This window comes from Strongylocentrotus purpuratus, unplaced genomic scaffold (genome assembly GCF_000002235.5).
Source record: "Strongylocentrotus purpuratus isolate Spur 01 unplaced genomic scaffold, Spur_5.0 spur5_scaffold_14, whole genome shotgun sequence".
Classification (NCBI taxonomy): domain Eukaryota; kingdom Metazoa; phylum Echinodermata; class Echinoidea; order Camarodonta; family Strongylocentrotidae; genus Strongylocentrotus; species Strongylocentrotus purpuratus.
Window position 1 is genome coordinate 12,233,799 of NW_022145599.1, and position 20,745 is coordinate 12,254,543.

General features: G+C 36.1%; 1 protein-coding gene across 1 annotated transcript in view; it reads right to left on the reverse strand.

The window, feature by feature from the left end:
- Positions 1-8,692: 8,692 nt before the first annotated feature.
- The window catches only part of LOC763638 (metallophosphoesterase 1 homolog), a 31,075-nt gene continuing 19,022 nt past the window's right edge, over positions 8,693-20,745 (reverse strand). Inside the window, exons 5-7 of the mRNA XM_011678607.2 lie at positions 16,714-16,764; positions 12,776-12,950; positions 8,693-9,062 (exon numbers count right to left, since the gene is read on the reverse strand). Of these exons, the coding sequence (XP_011676909.1) occupies positions 8,884-9,062; positions 12,776-12,950; positions 16,714-16,764 (405 nt within the window). The 3' untranslated portion in view covers positions 8,693-8,883. The remainder of the gene's footprint in view (positions 9,063-12,775; positions 12,951-16,713; positions 16,765-20,745) is intronic.

A 20,745-nucleotide genomic window follows, 5' to 3' on the forward strand; every position in this document is an offset into this window, starting at 1 on the left:
TTTTTTGTTAAGTTTTTTTACTCAAGTTTCATGGAAATTATATACAGAGAAGTAGAGGGAAAAGGAAGAGAGAGTAGAGCTTGAGAGGGAGAGGGAGAGAGAGGGAGAGAGAGGGGGAGGTAGAGAGAGAGAGAGTGGAGGGAGAGCAAGAAAGACAAAGATGAAGAGAGAGAGTGAGAAGAGAGAGGAGGGGGGGGGGTAGGAAGAGAGAGGTAGAAGATATCAAGAGAGTGATGGGAGAGCAAGAGAGACAAAGGTGGGGAGGAAAGAGTGAGAAAAGGGAGAGAGTGGAGTGGAGGTAATATAGAGGGAAGGTAGAAAGAGAGGAAGAGAAATATGTTGTGCAGGTCAAAAGCTGCACTAGAAGTTGATTGTTCTACTCTGCAAATACATGATGACTGGAGTGGAGAGGGCTAGGAGTGGGAGCACAAGAAACAGAGGTGGAGAGGAAGGAGTGAGAAAGAGAGGAAAGAGATAAAGGGAAGGTAAAAAGACAGAGAGAAAGCTAGGTAGAAAAATATACTAGTTGTCGGTCACATGGGTTGTTAGTCTACGGGATGACCCCGCCATAGATGTTCACTGTTCCACCGTGTAAATTCCTCCATATTTCCCTTGTGTTCCTCTAGGCTCTAGATAACTTTTGTTTATATTGATTGGAATGCATGAAAGACAGATAGAGGGAGGACATCTAAATGAGATGAGAAGATAAGGTTATCATAACAGGCATCAGTACCTGTACTAAGCCATGTGTGGTAGGCCTATGGGAGAGGAGAGGGAGCCAATGGGGAAAATCCCGAGATGAATAGTTTGCAGGCACGAATCATAGACATAAAAAGAAACACTCGTTAGTCAAACTTAATATAAGTACATTACAATTCCTAACATTGCAGAGCTTTTTCACTGAGGCTGTTCCTGACACAACCATTGCCAACCCAATTATACTTGAGCTTTGCTCAAGCCACGATTTTGAAAGCGCCAAAAAAAATACCCCAGTCATTCTGACCACACATACGTCGGACCAACAACAGACGGACAATTAAAGCTATCCTAATGGCCTTGTTGGCTGTCGGTTTTTGAGTCAGTTTTGTAGTGTGACTGCATGGGTAGACTATCTATGTATTAAACCACTTCATGAAGCTTTATGAATTTACAGAAAGCATTCTGGGCAGCGTCTCACGAAACCGGCGTAAGTACAAGTTCACCGACATCCCACTGAAATGCATTGAAATGCATTGAAATGCTTGCATTAAGTTTAACACTTGTTTCAATGGGATGTCAGTGAACTTGTACTTATGACGGTTTCGTGAGTTGCTGCCCAGATCTCCTTCCCAGCATGATTTTTTTTTCTCTCAGTCATCATCCTTTCATATCCTTTATAGATCTTATTTTAATATATGATGGATTAATTTTGCCAGTTTATGTTGACCTTGGGTGATACCCTAAAGGTCCTTGAGCTCCTGCACTCAGTCATGAACATTGCAGGAGTGAGGTACCTTACAGGAAAGTATCATGTATTTGCAATAAGAGCCAAGATCTAGTAAATTACAAACCTTCCCTTCCCCTTCATACATGCAAATTATTCTTCACTTATATTATGATAAAGAATTTTAGGAAATATGAAACATTTTTATGCATTTTTTTTTTTTTTTTTTTTTTTTTTTTTTTGGGGGGGGGGGGGGGGGTTCAAATTGAAGTTCAATTTACTTTGTTATCTTTAAAGTCTAAAGCATGGCCTAAAGGAAGGAATATATATCACAGATGTGCTGTCAGTTAAGGTGTAAGAAGGGCAAGAACTCTGTGCTACATGATGAGTAAACCTTTTGTGACAATCACAGTCAGTGCCCTAAAGGTATACCAGATGCATGAGGTGTAAAAAAATAGCAAAAAGGAATTCATTTTCTTCCATGAACATTTTGCGCTTGATGCCAGGAATTAAACAAAAAAGGAATTTAAAAAAAAAGGAAACAATAGCTTCAAAATCCTTAAATTGGCAACACATGGAGAGGTTCAAAATCATTATTTTCAATCAAAATTGGCAATCATTTCCACTGTTTGTCAAACCTCCTATACATGGATATTTATTAACATATTACATTTATTATAATAATATCAATGAAAGAAATCTGTTGCCAATTTGAAGAAGAGCATGTGATCAATTTAGCCCCTTGAAATAAATTCTGTCCTGAAAGGGTTAACGCGCTTCTGACTCTGAGCAGAATATATGTGCAATATCAGACCAAGAGCACAAATGTTTACAAGACAGAGACATCAATAAATTTCCTTCCAACTCATCAACTTAAGGCGATCATAAATTGATCACTTAATTGTTTATTGAATTTATGAAGTACATGTACAACACAAACATTGCTCAGTCGACAAAAATATTCATACAAATATTTCTCTTATACATGAAATGAATTACACGCTGGTGGCAATACGCAGAATCTTTGTTACAGTATTAGAATGCTCTATTTGAATAAGACTGGAAGTACAAAATACATTACAAATATCATGAGTCAGCATTTCCAGTGCATTTCAAACTACATATAAAAGTATATTGATGGTGATAGTATGTGAAGGGCATTTTGTATAGATAAAATTATGATTTCTGGGAGGGGGTGCTGTTTATTGCATATATCTAGCACATATCAAGGATTCAATTTTTAAGATAACTTATATGTTGAATCAAATATATTACAAGCTAATGATAATTAAGGCATCAGGTTTAAAAGCCTGTGTACAAAAATGGAAGCAGTGGAGGGGGCACGAGGGGAGGGGGCAGGAGTCCTCAGCACTAATATCAATATCCTTTTTGTTTCCCTTTCGGAAAGATTTAACATATGGATGACTAGAATTGTATGGTATTTAGTTTAAATTAAATTACCTACTTACAACACAATTGCAAAGACTTTATAAAAAAACTCAATGGCAATTTCATTTTCAATACCCTATTTTACATAAGAAATCAAGTCAGGATTATGTAATGTAATATACTTTATTGTAATGTTCTTGTCTTTCAAGAAAAGATGGACAATGTTACTCAACTTGCCTGGCATTGATTTTTTCGAAAGTCTTTTGAAAACAATTTTTCTCACTTAGTACTTGATAATATTTCAGCCCAATGATGTTAATCTTTTCATACTGTGGATGCAAAATATTATGTAAAATGATATGATATGAAACCACACACACAAAGGTGAAGGAGAAATTACTAGAAGCCCTATTTTGGTATATGTACAGCATCTGTGCATATACAAAACTAAATTGTGATGAAAAACAAATTACACACGAAACATAAACAATTGATACACATATATACTAACATGTAAATAGAAAAAATATTTGGACATTTCAAATGTGACCTCAGATATATACATGTAGCTCCGGCCATTCAGAACACAAGTGTCTTCCCATACTTCCACTACATCATAAAGGACTGTTATAAAAGTGAGATTCAAGCCTATAAACAATTCCTTTGATGAATCCCAGTAAATTAAGTGAAGTATATCAATTTGAAAGCAATCTGGACAAGTTAGTATAATTCAGTAATTCAATTTATATTAGAAGACCATTATTTGAAATGTTAACACAGGTGGTATTGTAATTTCAGGTAGGGATTTTTAATATTATTACAGTTGCTTTGTGCCTGAAAATATCAGACATTTAGAATTTATTTTCTCATGATACATATTTTCCTTTTATCTCCTTTTAAGTGATAAAACATAATCTGCAATAATCTAAAGAAGAGAAATCTTTAAAAAAAAAAATCTGACTTAAAAAAGGGAACTGGTTTTCAGGTTAAAATTACCTTGAAACATTTTCAAAAGAAAGGATGTTCGATTGAATAACCTATTCAAACCGCTGATCTACTTCATACCAATATACAGTGTATACATTGCAAAAACCTGAGTGCAGACTAAGTCTTCCAATCTTCAAGTATAAATACCTTTCAAATTTACATTCCTAAGATATGTACATAAATAATTTTACATCCTTATATATAAAAAAGTATCAACATTCAGTTGCAGCTACAAATAATATCAACTGCGATATGTCAGCCTTCTCTACTATACACATTGCACACGTTTTCATTTTTCTACCTTTTGATTATAAACTTGATTTATATAAATTACATTTTTTTTGAAAATCTAAATAGATCCCATAACATCTTTCATAAATTGTAATAAAAATTACAAAATTTAGAATGAACTTGGTACGCTTTTTTTTAATTGCTTTTTCACAAGGTGAAATACAACGGATGACGCATATTGTGTTGGTTTTGTAAAGGGGATAACTAAGCTTTTGCTTCTTGTTTGTGAAAAGTCACTAAACATAGGTGAAAATGTAAGTAAATAAGTAAAATAATCAAATTAAATGCAATTAAATTATATTAAAAATGTATTTTAATAACCCCTCGCATATCGAAATAAATGTGCATTGAATGCATTGTTACCAATACATGATTGTCTTTTTCAAATCTCAAAAAGGAAAGTCATCGTGGTATTTCTGATTGCTAGGCTCTAATAATCTTACTTCAAATGACTTAGTTTATATAAATGAACGACTCTGACAAGACAAGCATTGGTGCCAATTTAAGCAATGATATCCTATGTACATGTACTTGAGTGCAAATACACTTTTCATGTCAAGTGTAAGGAGAATATAATAAAGAACTCATTTAATGTATATTCACATTTAAGCAGAAATTTTCTCTTTCTGATGTAAAAAGTTCATCGCATTAGTAATACTGTGATATTCAATATTCATGAAGCAAACTCTTTCAAAGTCTTGACCTTCAGCCTTGATAATGAAGCAGAATGCAGCCTTGAAGAATTAAAATGTCATTATTAACATAGACAGGTATGCACACACAAAATTCTCTTAAATAATTACTGTAGCTTTGGATGTCATCAACATTCAATCATTACCTTTAAAAAATTCCTGAAAAAAAACCTGAAAAATTCTTCATACAATCATAACCTTAAAATGCAAAACGGCATTACACAAACCAATACAAAAACCAATACAAAAACCAAACTAAGACGGAAAGCAAAATCACTGCCACTATCACTAAAAAAATACCTTTATCAAACAAAATTAGACTAACATATTAAAACAAATTAAAATTTTGAATATAAAAATGATTGTATGAACGAGCATACCTCCAGACTTACCTCTACAAACCTTCAGGTATTCATTTTTTCAACATTCCAATCCAATTTATAAAACAAGTCAGCTACTTCCATGCCCACCCACAAAAATGTATCATGTAACTATGTGACAAAGCTGCACTTATGATAAAATATTTCCACCAAAATTTGAACCCTCAGCCATGACCCGATATAGAAGTATATATTGTCTGTTCAGAGCCAGAAGGACGTTAACTCTGTTTCAAAGTATATGTATATGGGTTAACGCCCTTCTGGCTCCACAGATACAATATCTACAGGAGTGATTTTGGGTTATAAATATATATACAGTCAAACCTGCTTTAGCGTCAACCCGTCTATAAAGACCACATATTTTGTTACCCTTGAATATGGTTTCTCATTGAAACCTTTGGTAAAGGAACCTTTGGTATTAAAAGGAACCTGTACTTACAGACCACCTGTCTAACAGGACCACATAATATGTTTCCCTTGAGCGGTCTTTATAGACAGGTTTCACTACATAATTATATATATATATATTTATATTCCATTCAGTTATATATATTCCATGGAGTTATAAATATATATATGTACTCCATTCAGTTCAGCCTTGTGCTTGAGTTTGCACATGTACCTACTCAATACCCTAAATCAAAGCTAAGTATCATCACCAGCACTTTTCAGAAGTTCAGCTCAAGCAATCTCAAAACCCTATGTAAAGCTATGGTCACAAATCAGAGCAGCGACCGACCGATCAGTAGTCTGCTCGGTCGCTGCTGGAATTAGGCATCGCCCAGTGATTAGGTCGGTGCCCGGGCGGCGACCGCCCAGGCACCGAGCATATTGTGAAAAGTGTGAAAAGTGAGCAGGCGCCGCCCAAATTTTAACTCCGCGCTAAAACTTCAGCGGCGACCGAGCGATGCCCTAAAAACGAGCGGTGCCTGGGCGGCCGCCGCTCGGTGGCTGGGCAGCCGCCGGGCAGAATTGGTTAAAAACTCGCTGCTCGGCCGCCGAGCAGGCTACTTTTGGGTAATGTGACCATAGCATAAGCACCTCTTTTATTTGTGAATTTATGATTCCAGGTAGATTACATGAGAGGTTATGTAATTTTAGCATATCTCCATAAGCGATGTGCTATGCTATGCTATTTTGAAACAGGTTGATTTTCTGCTCTAAAGAAATTCTGTTATTTTATATTATCAACACATTTCAACAGGTACATTATGGTACATTATGACATGCTGATTTCCTGTGCTAAAGCAGTTTCAAATACTGTATTACAAAAAGCTATCACCTTCAAATTTATGTTTAAACTATGAAAGATTATGTCGTGTTAGCAAAGTGCAAGAGCTGATGTGCTATGCTTCATTATAATATGTTGAATTTTCCTTTTGCTATTAAGCAGTTTCAATTGATCACTTGTAAATTTTTTAAGTAGAATGACAAAAGATGGTATTTTAGGGTTACAACTGATCAATTGATAGGTGATGCACTAGGCTATTGTACATGTATAGTACCTTATGATAGGGAGAGTTTCAGCTCTTAAGTAGTTTGATTATTTCAAATGTAAAAGTCCCAGTGTTTGTTGAGTGTAAACATGTACGAGAGGTGACAATGTATTTCAATGATTGAGTCGGCAACGTACTAGGCTATCGTTCCTTACGATAAGTTGGATTTTCAGCAAAATGTTCACGGTTGGGTTTAAGCTATTGCACAAATATGTACATGTACAGTTCAAGAATGGATTTCTGTATGCTTTTTAACGACACGCAAAGTGATAAAAGAGATATAATTCACATCTTTCATAATCAGCCTGGTCTAATACTATACCCTGTGCGTGAACATTATAACACACACTATTCACATTATAAATGCATAGCATAATAAAACCATCAAAACAATATCATATGAGCATAGCCCTAATTCAGGTTACCGGTACATACTAACAAATACTGATACTTGGCAGTATGTACACAACTGATGGGTGAACAAGTGACTGGAAAGTGAAAAAGTGTTTGAACAAGAATTTCCAAGAGCCTTCTCTTTGAAAGTACAATACAACTTCTTATCCAAAACGTGACGGAAATCCATGAACATCCATCAGATTCCAACATCGATAATACGCACATAAAAAGGTATTTTCCTACTGAGTTTTGTGTGAATACAATTGATCAATTGAGGTACATGATTTCAAAGGAAAACAACAATTCAATATTTCGAAAGAGTTTGCTGACACTAAAGCTAAAGCTGAGGAGTAAAAATTAGGACTATGAAATCAACTAAAACAAATTTGCAGAATGTCATAAAGTCTCAAGGTACTTCAAAGAAATATTCTAGAATGAAAATGATTTACTACGATAGAAATATATTCCCACCTGCAATTTAAAATGTCTATAATTCAGAAAAAAACTAGATGGAATTCGACTGCGCGCAGTCGAAAATGATGCCTCCGTCATAGAGCAATTTTACAAACCAAAACAGAAGAAATTTTTCAAATTCAAGTTCAATTGTAATCCATTAACAGGTTCTCAGAATATCGTGATTACAAACAATTTCTCATATACATATATGACCCTTTGAACTTTGACCTCATGATCCTAATATCTACTCAGCTCATTGGCTCTGCAAGATATCCAGAGTTAAATAGTAATCCATCTGTCAGTTCTAATGAGAATGCGTTCACAAGCTATTTTTGCATACATAATGAGCCCATGACCTTGGACCTTATGAACCAAGAATCTACACAGTTCATTGGCTCTGCAAGATACATAAATGATCTAAGTTTGGCAGGAATCCATCAATCTGTTCTAATGATAACGCGATCACAAGCTGTTTTTGCATACATAATGGGCGCTGTGACCTTTGACCTTTGACCTCGTTACCCAAAATCTAATAAGTTCATCGGCTCTGCAAGTAACATACATGACCTAAGTTTGGCAGGAATCCATCAATCGGTTCTTGAGATAACGCGATCACAAGCTGTTTTTGCATACATAATGAGCCCTGTGACCTTTGACCTCGTGACCCCAAAATCTAATCAGTTCATTGGCTCTGCAAGATACATACATGACCAAAGTTTGGCAGGAATCCATCTATCGGTTCTTCAGATAACGCGATCACGAGCCGTTTTGCATACATAATGAGCCCTGTGACCTTTGACCTTTGACCTCGTGACCCCAAAATCTAATCAGTTCATCGACTCTACAAGATACATACATGACCAAAGTTTGGCAGGAATCTATCAATCGGTTCTTCAGATAACGCGATCACGAGCTGTTTTTGCATACATAATGAGCCCTGTGACCTTTGACCTTTGACCTCGTGACCCCAAAATCTAATCAGTTCATCGACTTTGCTAGATACATATATGATCAAAGTTTGGTAGGAATCCATCGATCCGTTCTTCAGATAACGTGATCACGAGAACGGGACGTACGTACAGACGTACGTACAGACGTACGGACGGACGGACGGACGGACGGACGGACGGACAACCCGAAAACATAATGCCTCCGGCTACTTCGTAACGGAGGCATAATTAGCTTTTAACTTCATTGTTTTCAATCTACATGATACTCTATTCTTTAAAATACAAAAAAGACTCTTCTCATTAATTTTTTTCTTCTGATATTCTAAAAAACTCTCTTCTGCATAGAAAAGACAAAACACAGACTAAAGTACTTTTAAGAAATATTACAGCATAAATAGACATAAACCTTATTTAATCCTATGATCATGAACCCATATAAGAATTGTAAGAGTGGTAGTCATGTCTCCTTCTTCCTCGAGGTCTACACATAAAGCGATAGAAGACGATCATCGCTATGACGATGATGAAGGCTGCGTACCTGTACAGCTGTCTGTAACGGGAGGGAAGCCATAGGAGAGTGTAGTGCAGGGTGCCGTCTGCATCTATTAAAGCAAGGAGGAAATAGAGACAAAAGAAACGCTTAAGGATGAAGTTGAGTTTTGGTCATGCGATTACATTGTGAAAGAAACGGTGTGGAATCGACTAGAAAAGGTTGATCATCTAGCATATAAGAATTTGTGTGTATTGCAAGGTTCTGGAACAATCAAAATGATAAGAAATTTGGCCAAGTCTTGGTAAAGTTACAAACACTGTACACAGAAAGATGTATATGGGACTACACAAACACGTGGCGTAAAAATCCTACCCTGGAGTTTTACGATGTTACATGACATATTTAGAATATGAAGGCATTTGAAGAGCCATACTTTTCAGGGAACATGTCTCATCTGATGTTCTTCCACACTTGCATGATAAGAATGATGATGCTCACAAATTATTTTTCACCTCTTCCCAGAACTCAACCTTCTCTTTAAAGGTAGTACTGGTGGCCCCATTGTTAGGAGAAAAAAATCATTGAAACAGTCTTTGTAGTAATGTAAAACCAGAAGCACTAGCATGCATGAAATGCTCGTGAATTTAGTGAGAGGCTCATTGTAATAAATAATTGAATCACAATTGACTGTTTTTGCAATTCTCAGAAGTGTTTTGCCGTAGAAATATAGCAATCTTTAACCAGCTGCGAAATTTTTCCAGTTTTACAGTAGTGATACATGTACTTAATGGTCCATGATTTCACTTGATATCAATTTGTCACATTCTTTTTGAACTTTTGCGATTGGGAATTCTATTTCAATAGAATGATTTGATTTGATTTATGTACCATTCCTTACATCCATCTGCCAACTGTATTCAATTTTGAGCCAGAACTTTAAAAGCAGTTAGCACAGCACGCAGCAATGCAGAATCATTACAGCATTTCTTCATGTTGCCAATAAGCAGACATCTTTTATCAACTTGACAAAATGCCACAATAAACCAAAAACTGCTCACTATTTTATTGCTATGACAACAGCACTTTATGAGTAATCAGCACACAATGCATGTGACGAACACAACACACAACATGAAGGAAGATTAGTGCAATGCAACAGAAACTGTTGTGCTAAAAGAAAGTGTGGCTGACGGAGGAAATGAATCATTCACCATTCCCATTTTTGTTGTAATACTGTTCAATGATGTGAATTATGTGATGATGATGTTAATTATTTCATGTTTTTCTTTTTAAAACAAGAAGAAACTCCTGTCAAAATTCCCATTACGTCACTAATATTTGCCTACTGTAAACACATCTCCTACTCAACAAAATATTACATCTTAGAAAGTGACTTTTCCATAAAACAGCCAAGGATTTTGCATGTTCATGAAATGCAAACCTACAGAAATAGCATGACAAAAGTTCTTAATATTTGTATATCATTTAGGAAATAATTTTGAAACAACAAATGTCTGTGCTACACAATTATTGTCATTTGTCAGAAAAGAGAGAAGTAAATGCATATTCAGATATTTACGTGTATCCCTATGCACTGTAATCATAAAGTAAACATCTACATAAAAAGGCGCTTTATTATAAGAGTAATATTATTAATATATACTGTATATGCAATACATCATTCAATGTAAACCACTCCTACACCAAAATAATATTCAAATTACTGGGGTCCTGCATGCACACAGACCCCCCCCCCCTAATACATACAACAACAAAAAAGTTTAAATCATTCTTATTATTCTTTTTCCTTGCTTGTCAAAATTATTCTTAAACCGAGCCCTCGACCTCCCGCCCTCCTGCCCTCCCCCTTCCTTTAACAGAATCCTCAATCTGTCACTGCTTTGATGCCTATTTTTCGATCCTAACTTTCACACCATCACTTCTGCCTGTAATCAAGCCACTGTCCCATCACCATCAATATCAATCATCTATTAATAGCAACCTGCCTACATGATGTCACCGTCAATCGAAAGTCCAATATCTCAAACACCTTTCAGTATCCACAAGAATTTAACACACCTCTCATGGTTTAACATTGGTAAGGTCATGGAAAACTATGCCAGGAAAACAAACTATATCTTGCATTATTACGCTGTTACATGCACATTGCCTATCCTGCATACAAAATTATGCACAAGAGGGGGAGAATCATTTATCTCTGGAAAAAATAAAGAGATGATCATTTTTTTTTAAACAGATGTGCTAACTTTCCCTCTCCATTTCATTGTTGCCTTTGTTTCATGCCTTTTCTCCAATGTTTCTTTTTCTAAAACATTATCATGCAATGTTCAAGTTAACAATTTCTTCCACTATACAAACATATTTATAATCCAAGATATTTGTAGCAAAGACAAAAGAAAGTCCAAAAGGTCAAGTTGATCTTCGTTCGCAACCTTTCAATCAACAAAGGTTTTTTATATTGGGTTTAACATTTAATCAGGCAATTTCATTTTTCCTTATGATAAACGTTTAGGAGGCCTGCAATTTCAATAAATCTTATCTTTATCAAATTTTTATATAATTTCTATGACTAGACTTAATACAGCTGCGTTTTACAATATATTGATATTAAATACTCCATGAAACAATGTGATACCTTCTGTTATTACTGATTGATTGATTCTGAACCAATTTCTCAGAAGCAATCACAAAGAATATCACAATTCATAATCTTTCTATGGCAATTTTTCTAACAAGATCAAATTTATCTATTAATTATATGAAGCTTTAATGTATTTTTTTTCCATTCCCTTCCTCCAAACTTCATACAAAATCAGCACATCACCTTTTACAAAAACCCACTCTAGCTGTAAATACCCAAATCTACGTCAGCTCCCGAAATGCCCCCCTTTCACAATATCTGATGTCTCTATTCCGCTAAACTCACAGGTAATGGCATAATCAGCATCCTCTCTCTCACGAGTCATTTATCAACCCCCACTCCAAACCTGTCTGGGCCGTCTACCCTCGTTATCCAGACACGCCCCCGGGGGCTAGAGAAGTGGAACGTGAAAGGTAACCCTACATGTAAGTGGTATCATTGACCTAGTTATGCTCTCAATCCTGATGTGTATGGTGGGCATCATGTCGAAGCTGGATAAATTTCTTTCTTCTCAACAGGGGAAGGACAGGCTTTTAATGTTTCTGTCAATTTTCCTAAATAGCTCTCTTTCTCTCTTCCCCAATCACATACGTGTACCGGTACCTTTCTCTCTCTCTTTTCTCTCCCACTTCTCTATCTCCCTCTGTCTCCCTCGATGTCTGTCTGTCTGCATGTGTGTGATTGTCTGCGTGTGTGTGTGTGTGTGTCTCTCTCTCTCTTCCTCTTTTTGAATATCTGCCAGTCTCTGCCTCTCGCTCTCTCTCTCTATCTTGCTCTCTCTCTCTCTCTCTTGTTCTCTCTGTGCCAATAACTCCACCCCTCACCGATATTTTATCCCCATCTCTGTCTCCCTCCGTCTGACACTATTTGACACTCTCTTTAGTACCTTGCTTCCTATCTGATGAATACGTATTTTGTCCACTGTATGTACAGTTAGCATCTAGAGTAGGCAGTTCATATCACTTTATTATCAGTTTTTATCAAATGAATGTGGTTTCAAGTAACAAAATATCCTCTCATTTTCCCAACAAAAATGTTTCTTATTCTTCATTCCTTTTTGTTTAACTTTGTCTTGTTATGTTTTGCTTCTTCATTTTCATTTGTTTATCTTTATTTGTTAGTTAAAAGGGGATGGGGTGGCAGAGGGGGAAGCTACTCACCTATTACAGCGGCCGCATACGCCATATTGGGTACCCCCATGCGATAGCTACAGGTTGGTATCCTGTACTCCTCCATGAAGATGTCCTCCTTGATGCGATCCAACGAGCTGTCTCGAGGATACACCTTCTTGAAGAAGTCCACCAGCTGCAGTAGGTTGTGCTTCATGTAACTAGACTGTAGTGGGATTGAGATATGGAAGCAGAAAATGTTACTTGTTCTCTCACCCACCTTAAAGGTATAGACCAGTTTTGGAAACACCCCCTCAAGAAAATGAAATGGAAGCTCTTATTACCAATCATGTGAAAGAATATGTTTTGACTAATATGTGATGATAAAAATTTTGCCGGGAAACAGCCTATTATTTGATATATTTGGTAAATTATTATATCTATTCAGACTGGATATTAGATATCGTGTAGTCCCATATTCATCTTTCTGTGTACAGCGCTTGTAACTTTACCAAGACTGGGCCAAGTTTCTTTCACAATGCAATCGGATGACCAGAACTGGTCTATACCTTTAAAGTTATCAAGTGATAAAATACAGTGTATAATGTCTGTTGAAAACCAGAATAGCATTGACTCCATGGTTTAGTTAAGTCCATTCTCCCTCATAGCAATAATTAATATCTTGTTTATTACATGGTGGTCGTTTGGCACTAGAGTAAAATTACTTGACTCTCAATTAGGGAGCCCAGATTTGGAATACTAGCCTGCTGCTTACATCCTATTAAAGACGAAGCACTTTCTCTACAGTTGCCTCTCTTTATACCCAGGAGTAGTAAAGGGAGACCAACTAGGAAACAATGCTGTGAGTTCAATGATGGTATCTTGTCTAAAGCCATATTGTAGAAGTGCCACTTGCATCACTACTAAAATATGACAGTACTAAATGGGATAAAACTCACACAGGGAGAAACAATGCTTGTCCTCATTTTTTCAACACCCTGCCACATATAAATGTTGAACTCCTCAATATTAGTTCCCTGAGGGCTACTTTAAAATATGTATTTGCACGACCCGGAGCCTAATGTACTAATTATCATTCAATAATCATTTTGTCTGTTCATAGCCAGAAGGGCGTTAAGTCCAAGTTTAATTATATGAGTTAATGCCCTTCTGGCTCCAAACGAATGATTTGTGACTAGGCATTTCCCTCAGGCTACATATATGCCATTTGCTAATTAATATCTGTACAACAAATTTTGACATGGAAGAGCCATTAACTAGTGCATAGAAAGTAAATTTGTCATTAAAAACTTTACATTAGCTCCACTCTATGGTTCAATCATTTTGTGCATCTGTTTTAGCCGATTACACGGGGGAGGCTGCATAAGACTCTGAATCCAATTGTAGGTTTCAATTTTTTACTATTCGTGTCTGATGTCAATTAATATGAATTACGCTTATGCTGATTTTATAGCCTACATCAAATGCGAATTGCACTATAATACAAATAAAGGAAGTGGTGAGTTAAAAAGAGCTACTTTGACTAAAATAGTCCCAGATTATAACTGACTACAATTATTTTAATTTTGGTTTATACAATTTGGAGTTAAAAGATATACCGGTAGTCAAAGTTTGCCTTTGACTTTCTAAAAAACATTTTCAGATGTTATTAAATTAGATTGTTCATTATTACTTCAACTAATTGAATGCATACAAAAATCAGGGCAAAATTAAGAGGATATATTTGAAAAATAAAACAATATCCGAAGTCCCAGGTACATGTATAATATTTTCCATTAGTTACCAACATTTAATCTATAAAATATACTGCTGTAAACAGATGAATTATGTATAACAACTTTTAATGAAGATTACATTTTCTAGTACCTCAAGACAATTAAACGTGATTTCACTAATGGATATGTCATGAACTTTGACAATTCTAAGTCTGTGACACCAGATAAAAACTGAAAACTACTATTACCAAGGCAACAGCATGAACATCCATCTTATAGTTGACTTATAATCCATGCCTTGAAGTTAAAAAAACCGTCAAAAATGGTATTCATAATCCTATAAATTTGTTTGCAGTACTTTGCTCAATAAAAATGGTGCATAATTGATAACAATAATGAAAGTAAGCTTCATAAAATGGTATTAATTTTAGAACAAACTTCTTCTCTTAGTGTGAAGAATACGGCTAAGTTTCCTCCAAGCCTTCTAATGGAATTCTGCCTCCATTAAATCACAGCCATGGAGAAAATGGCCATTAAAAAAGAAAAACCAGCCATTAAATATGACTTTAAAGGGATAGTTGAGTTCTGTTTTAAGACCGCAAATGCCTTCAAAGTGCATGGTTATTGCTCTTATTCTTATTTATGACATTTCTAGTGCCCTTTTAGAACCTAAAACTGCTATGAAGGTAATTTGTAGACGCCAAAATGTGTGAAATTTAGCCCATACACTCATACCAATTCAGGTCCACTTTCAAAAAAATATGGTGACCGTTAATTAATTATTTGATTAAAAATAACAATACATGGGCCGGCTGGTTGTGTGTAATATATCCAACACGAAAATGCAAACAAAAAAGCCACCATCGGCATTGGCTGAAATACGACGTAAAAGGGGCTATTTTGTTTTTTCAATGGCTTTTTCAAATTATCTAATATTTGTGGTGGTACACAAGTATTAGAAATCGTTATATTTATGGATATTTCAGCCGTCTCTGAACTGATTTTAATCAAACAAAGATGATTTTGTCTTTTAAAATGTATGTTCTTTCAAATTTGACACTCAGTTTTTCATTATCTCACAAAACAAATTAGTTTGTGTAGCACCCTCTGCAACAGAACTCAACTATTAATGAAATTCATGTACCTAATTTGTGAAAAAGGAGCTGAGTAATACCTCACAGCTTATAAGTTGGAAACCGTGACTTGGGGAAATCAATTTTACTTTCTAATTATTTTGGAATTTTTCGTTCTTGTTAATGTACAGCTTTCATACACTGCATGAGATCATTTGATAAAATACAAGATGTGTCTCGCTTCTGAGTCAAAGATGAGGGAAAACCCATATCTTTTTAAAAAACAAACTAAATTATATTTTGTGACTAGCACAACTTCATCTCAAGTACATGCAGCAATGCATAACCCTAACATACAGTTCAATATTGTAGTTTGTAAAACATTTTATTTTAAGTCAATGAATCCTAAAAAACAGTCTCTATCCCATCAATCTGTAAAATGTTCAAGACAAAAAGAAATAGATAGAATGTCTCCTGCAAAGGTAATGTCAAAAAGCAACTGTGCCTTGCCTTTCTAATTTGCAAGCTTAGCCCCCAATACATAAGGCGTGTCTGCACTATCTCGAGATTGCCAAATATCCAGCTATTTGAACTATCCCGATCGCAAACTATCCAGCCAATTTGCGTCTTCACTAGAACGAAGTAGCAAATTAGCTGGATAGTTGGTCGGGATAATATCCCAAGATATCTCAGTCTAGTTTGCAAAATATCCCACTATTTCCGAACTAGCGGGATAGTTTGCGACCGTCTTCATTAGACCGAAGTACGGAGTCAAATATCCCGATCCCATCATGCACACCGATTTCCGGTTTTCCGTGTTAACTAGTTGTACTAGCACACGCACATGCGATCTATACCGCTCAGCGGTGCATGATGGGATCGGGATATTTGACTCCGTACTTCGGTCTAATGAAGACGGTCGCGAACTATCCCGCTAGTTCGGAAATAGTGGGATATTTTGCAAACTAGACCGAAATATCTTGAGATATTATCCCGACCAACTATCCAGCTAATTTGCTACTTCGTTCTAATGAAGACGCAATTAGCTGGATAGTTTGCAATCGGGATAGTTCAAATAGCTGGATATTTGGCAATCTCGAGATAGTGAAGACGGGCCTATACAGGCAACTTGCTCAGATCTAAACTATACACATTACAAATTCCAGGAAGGCATACTTACATAATGTGAATGGGCACTAAAGGCATACTTGGGTTTCAGCACTCGCATAATCTGAAAAAATGAACAAAAATTCAAAGTTATGGGTAGAGGTTAAAAGACTTTAGACCTCATATGGCATAATTTAGCTCTTGACAATTAGAGCAAAGAGTTGGTAACTACATACAGTAAAGACAGATGGGTACACATATTGGAATGACAGGGTTTGATTCACCCCCACAGCAGTCCTAATATCAATCTTGTGTATGATAACCTGCAAGTTAACTGCAGCAAATAGTGTCTTCTTCAAATGGTTATTTAATATTTTGAGGGCTATTCATCCAAAGTTTTGAGACATCAAAAATCGATAAAAACAATAAATGTGACAACATCCTCTTGAAATAATATTTCAATGTAGTTTTAACATATTCTCCATAATTTACAAATCATATGCAGAACATGAGGAAGTTCACAGGAAGAAATCTACCCTTTCAATAAACTTAGTAATTTTCTACTTGGAAACAATTAATATCTTCATAAAGCAGCCTGTTGTACAATTTACATGTAGATGTCTGCATAATTTAAACCTTTTTTTTTCTTCATCTCTTAAAAATGAATTTTCATGTCATTTTCGCACTTTCCACATTCTTCATTTATAAATGACAAGCAGAACACAATGATAATTCACAAGAGTACAGCTTCTCTCTTAAGGCCCGGTCACACAGCCCTTTACGGGCGTATCGCGGCCGAATCACGGCCAAAAATTTCTGCCCGTGAAGCAGACGCTGTTGGACGCTTTGAGGTCGCGATACAGACGCGATACAGCCGTACTTTACCCGTCGTTACACGCGGTAAGAAATTCACACGCGGTTGGCCGCGCGAAAAAGTTTTGGGCTGCCCAAAAATTTAGACCGCGGGTAATCGCGGGCGGTACACGTGGTACACACGCGGTAAAGACGCGGTACAGACGCAGAACGAACGTGCTAGGACGTGCTACGGCCGCGGTTAAGACGTGGTTACACGCGGTAGGACGCGAAATTTTAGCGGGTAATCGCGGGTGGAGCACGGTCAAAGCACGTTTGTTCCGCGTCTGTACCGCGTCTGTACCGCTAATATGCATTAGCGTGTGTACCGCGTGTAAGCACGGAGCGGTTATGATTTCTACAGCCCGGTTCGGCTGCTTTATTATACCCGTGGTAGGCCGCGGTACTGCCGCGCTTCACCCGCGATAAGGACGCGGAACAGTCGCCGGCGTCTGTTCCGCGGGCATACCACGGGTAAACCGCGGGTAAGCCAATTTTGCACATTTTTCCACCACGGGCAACCGCGGGCAAAAAAAAATCGCGAAATTTTACCCGCGATACAGACGCGAAAGGCTGTGTGACCGGGCCTTAAAACACACTCAATAATATATCATTTGGAAACATTCTAATATTCTCTGTAGAGCAGTAGTCTAGAAGAGATGTACATACATGTATATGCATAATTCAAGCACTTATCTTTATACTCTAAAAGGTTACACTGAATAATAATAATAATAACATGACGTTCTTGTATAGCGTATATCACATCATGATATAACGTGTCTATGCTTCGGCAACCATGGCACTCTGTGCAGTCAAGGAATGAATCCTACCAGGTACCCACTTACTACATCTGGGTCGAGTGTGGCAAATGTAGATTGGTGTCTTGCCAAATGAAACTGAGGCATACATCAGTATGTACGGTATTGATGAGATAATAATTCATGTAAGATTTTCAAGAAACATAATACGAAAATGAAAAAGGCAATGTACTATTACCCCTATAAAATTTCTTTAATCCACATTCAAAGGATATGCTGTTTATGGGGGATAAACATACAGGATATCCATAATGATCAGATGATCACTGAAGTTATTCTGATACAAAATATTCTCCAACAACCATTATGAAATCAGAAGTGTTTGTTTATAACGAAAGATACAACACAGAAAGGAGGATACAATTCCATTTTCCAATTTCAAGAGTATTAGGCTAATCCTGAATGTGTGATCCCTGATCAATTCACGAGGTATCCGGTAACAGCCGAGAAAATGAGATAATAATGATTTTTCACAAAAACATTAAACCTGATAGGCATTTTTCAATCAGTTGAAAAGGCATGTTTCTCAAAAATAGTCACAATGTAATGTTGCCGAGTTAGCTAACTTGCATCCATTTGCATACAATACCTACTGTGTCCATCAGGTAGGGTTAGGGTTAGATTTGTGGCTGGTATTTGAGAAACTTGCCTCTACAAATGATTCAATAATGCCTGTCATTTAATCCCAATCCCTCCAATCCAACTGCATCATTTTCCATTTTTTCATTTAAAAGACTAAAAAATTAAATTGATTTGATTGTGATTCAAATAAATCAATTACTGATCAATCATATATAGATCTATAACAAAATATGATCCATTGTATTACTTGAGAGTTGAGAGTGATATTTTTGGGGATACTTTATAGTCTTTCAAAGGTACTTTTTTTCGTTAATTGTCTTTAAATTGACTCAGTAACATTGTTGAAGGTTGATGAAAAAATTGCTTAATTTTTGTATAAAATGTTACTTACAAACTGTATTACAATGTACATTCCTTCTACTGTACTAACCCTCTGACATGCAAAAAATCCTGAAAAAATTCCCAAACTACGAAGATATCTATGGTTTTCTTTGAAGGCGTCACTGTGCAACACCCTCTAACAGTGATTAACAGTAAATTCTCCCAACCATTTTTGAATTTTCCTAACCGTTTTTCCATGAAAAAAAAAGACATAAAACAGGCTATTAAAAATCTGTCAACACTTAAAAGTCTGGAATGGGATGTAGAGCCAATTTATTGCTTTGTGAAGATTAACATTCACCTAAAATGTAACTAAATTGCAATAATATAGTTGGGAGAATTAAGAAATCGATCAGATCAGTTTTTCCCAATGTTTATCATTAATAATGGTCTGTTTTCACTCAAATTTTCAGATTATCTTTAATTGTACCTCTGGCATTGAAGTTACTACCTTAGTACCAGTATGTCTCAACTGAACAATGTTACCAAGTCCCTTTAACCAAAATACAATCAAATAAAAATACTCTTGAAAAATCAACTCTACAGCAATTTCAATAGTCTTGTGTATATCTTATCCCATAGAAATCATGGTAGGATTATATAATAATATATCACTGTACTGTTTCAAAAGTAGGTAAACAGGCCTATTGAAATTGATATTTCTAAAGTGGTTACGATCATGTTGCAAACCTTAGACTGTCAAACAGCTATGATACAAAAACAATCATTCCATACTGTTGAATATTAATCTTTGGAACATCACACCACAAGTACATTGAAATAAATCTCAAGGGAAAGAAAAATATACCACGGATACAAGAAATTCAGTTTCCCATTCAAAAATCAAAACCATGCAATTTGATTTACCGATGCAATTCTAGCTCGAGATGGCAATTTTATTGAATTATTCAGACTACATTTCAGCAAAGGAAATGAGACTACGAGGAGAAGATGGAAGACGGGGAAATGGGACGTGGGCAAAATCCCTCTCCAAACGAGTTGCTGATTAACCAAGAATATTGATGTGCAAGAATGCAGAGAAATGTTTGAGCAGGCGAGGATTTGAGTCAGGAAGTGCTTCTTCATGTTGTTTGTTAACAGCTAGGTTCAAAATATGTTTGTCTTAAAGGGATCCGGTAACTTTGTCTCAGATTCTGAAACAAAATTATGGATTTAGCTCATGCTGCAATGATAATTATAAATAACCTTTAAGTCATTCAGGAACCCCATGACTTTTACAAGCCGATCGCCTGTCTGGTTTAGGTTATCAAGATATTTATGATTGGAATTACAAATTTTGAAAACCATTTGCCAAACGGTTTTCATAACACTACAGTCTATTGGGGACAACGAGTATGGTAAAACCGGTTTTTTGAGGCACTTCTTGATCATTTTGAAGCGCAATCTTTTTAGGGATTCAATATTACACCATATCACAGACGCTGATAACACATAGGGCCGTGTATCTC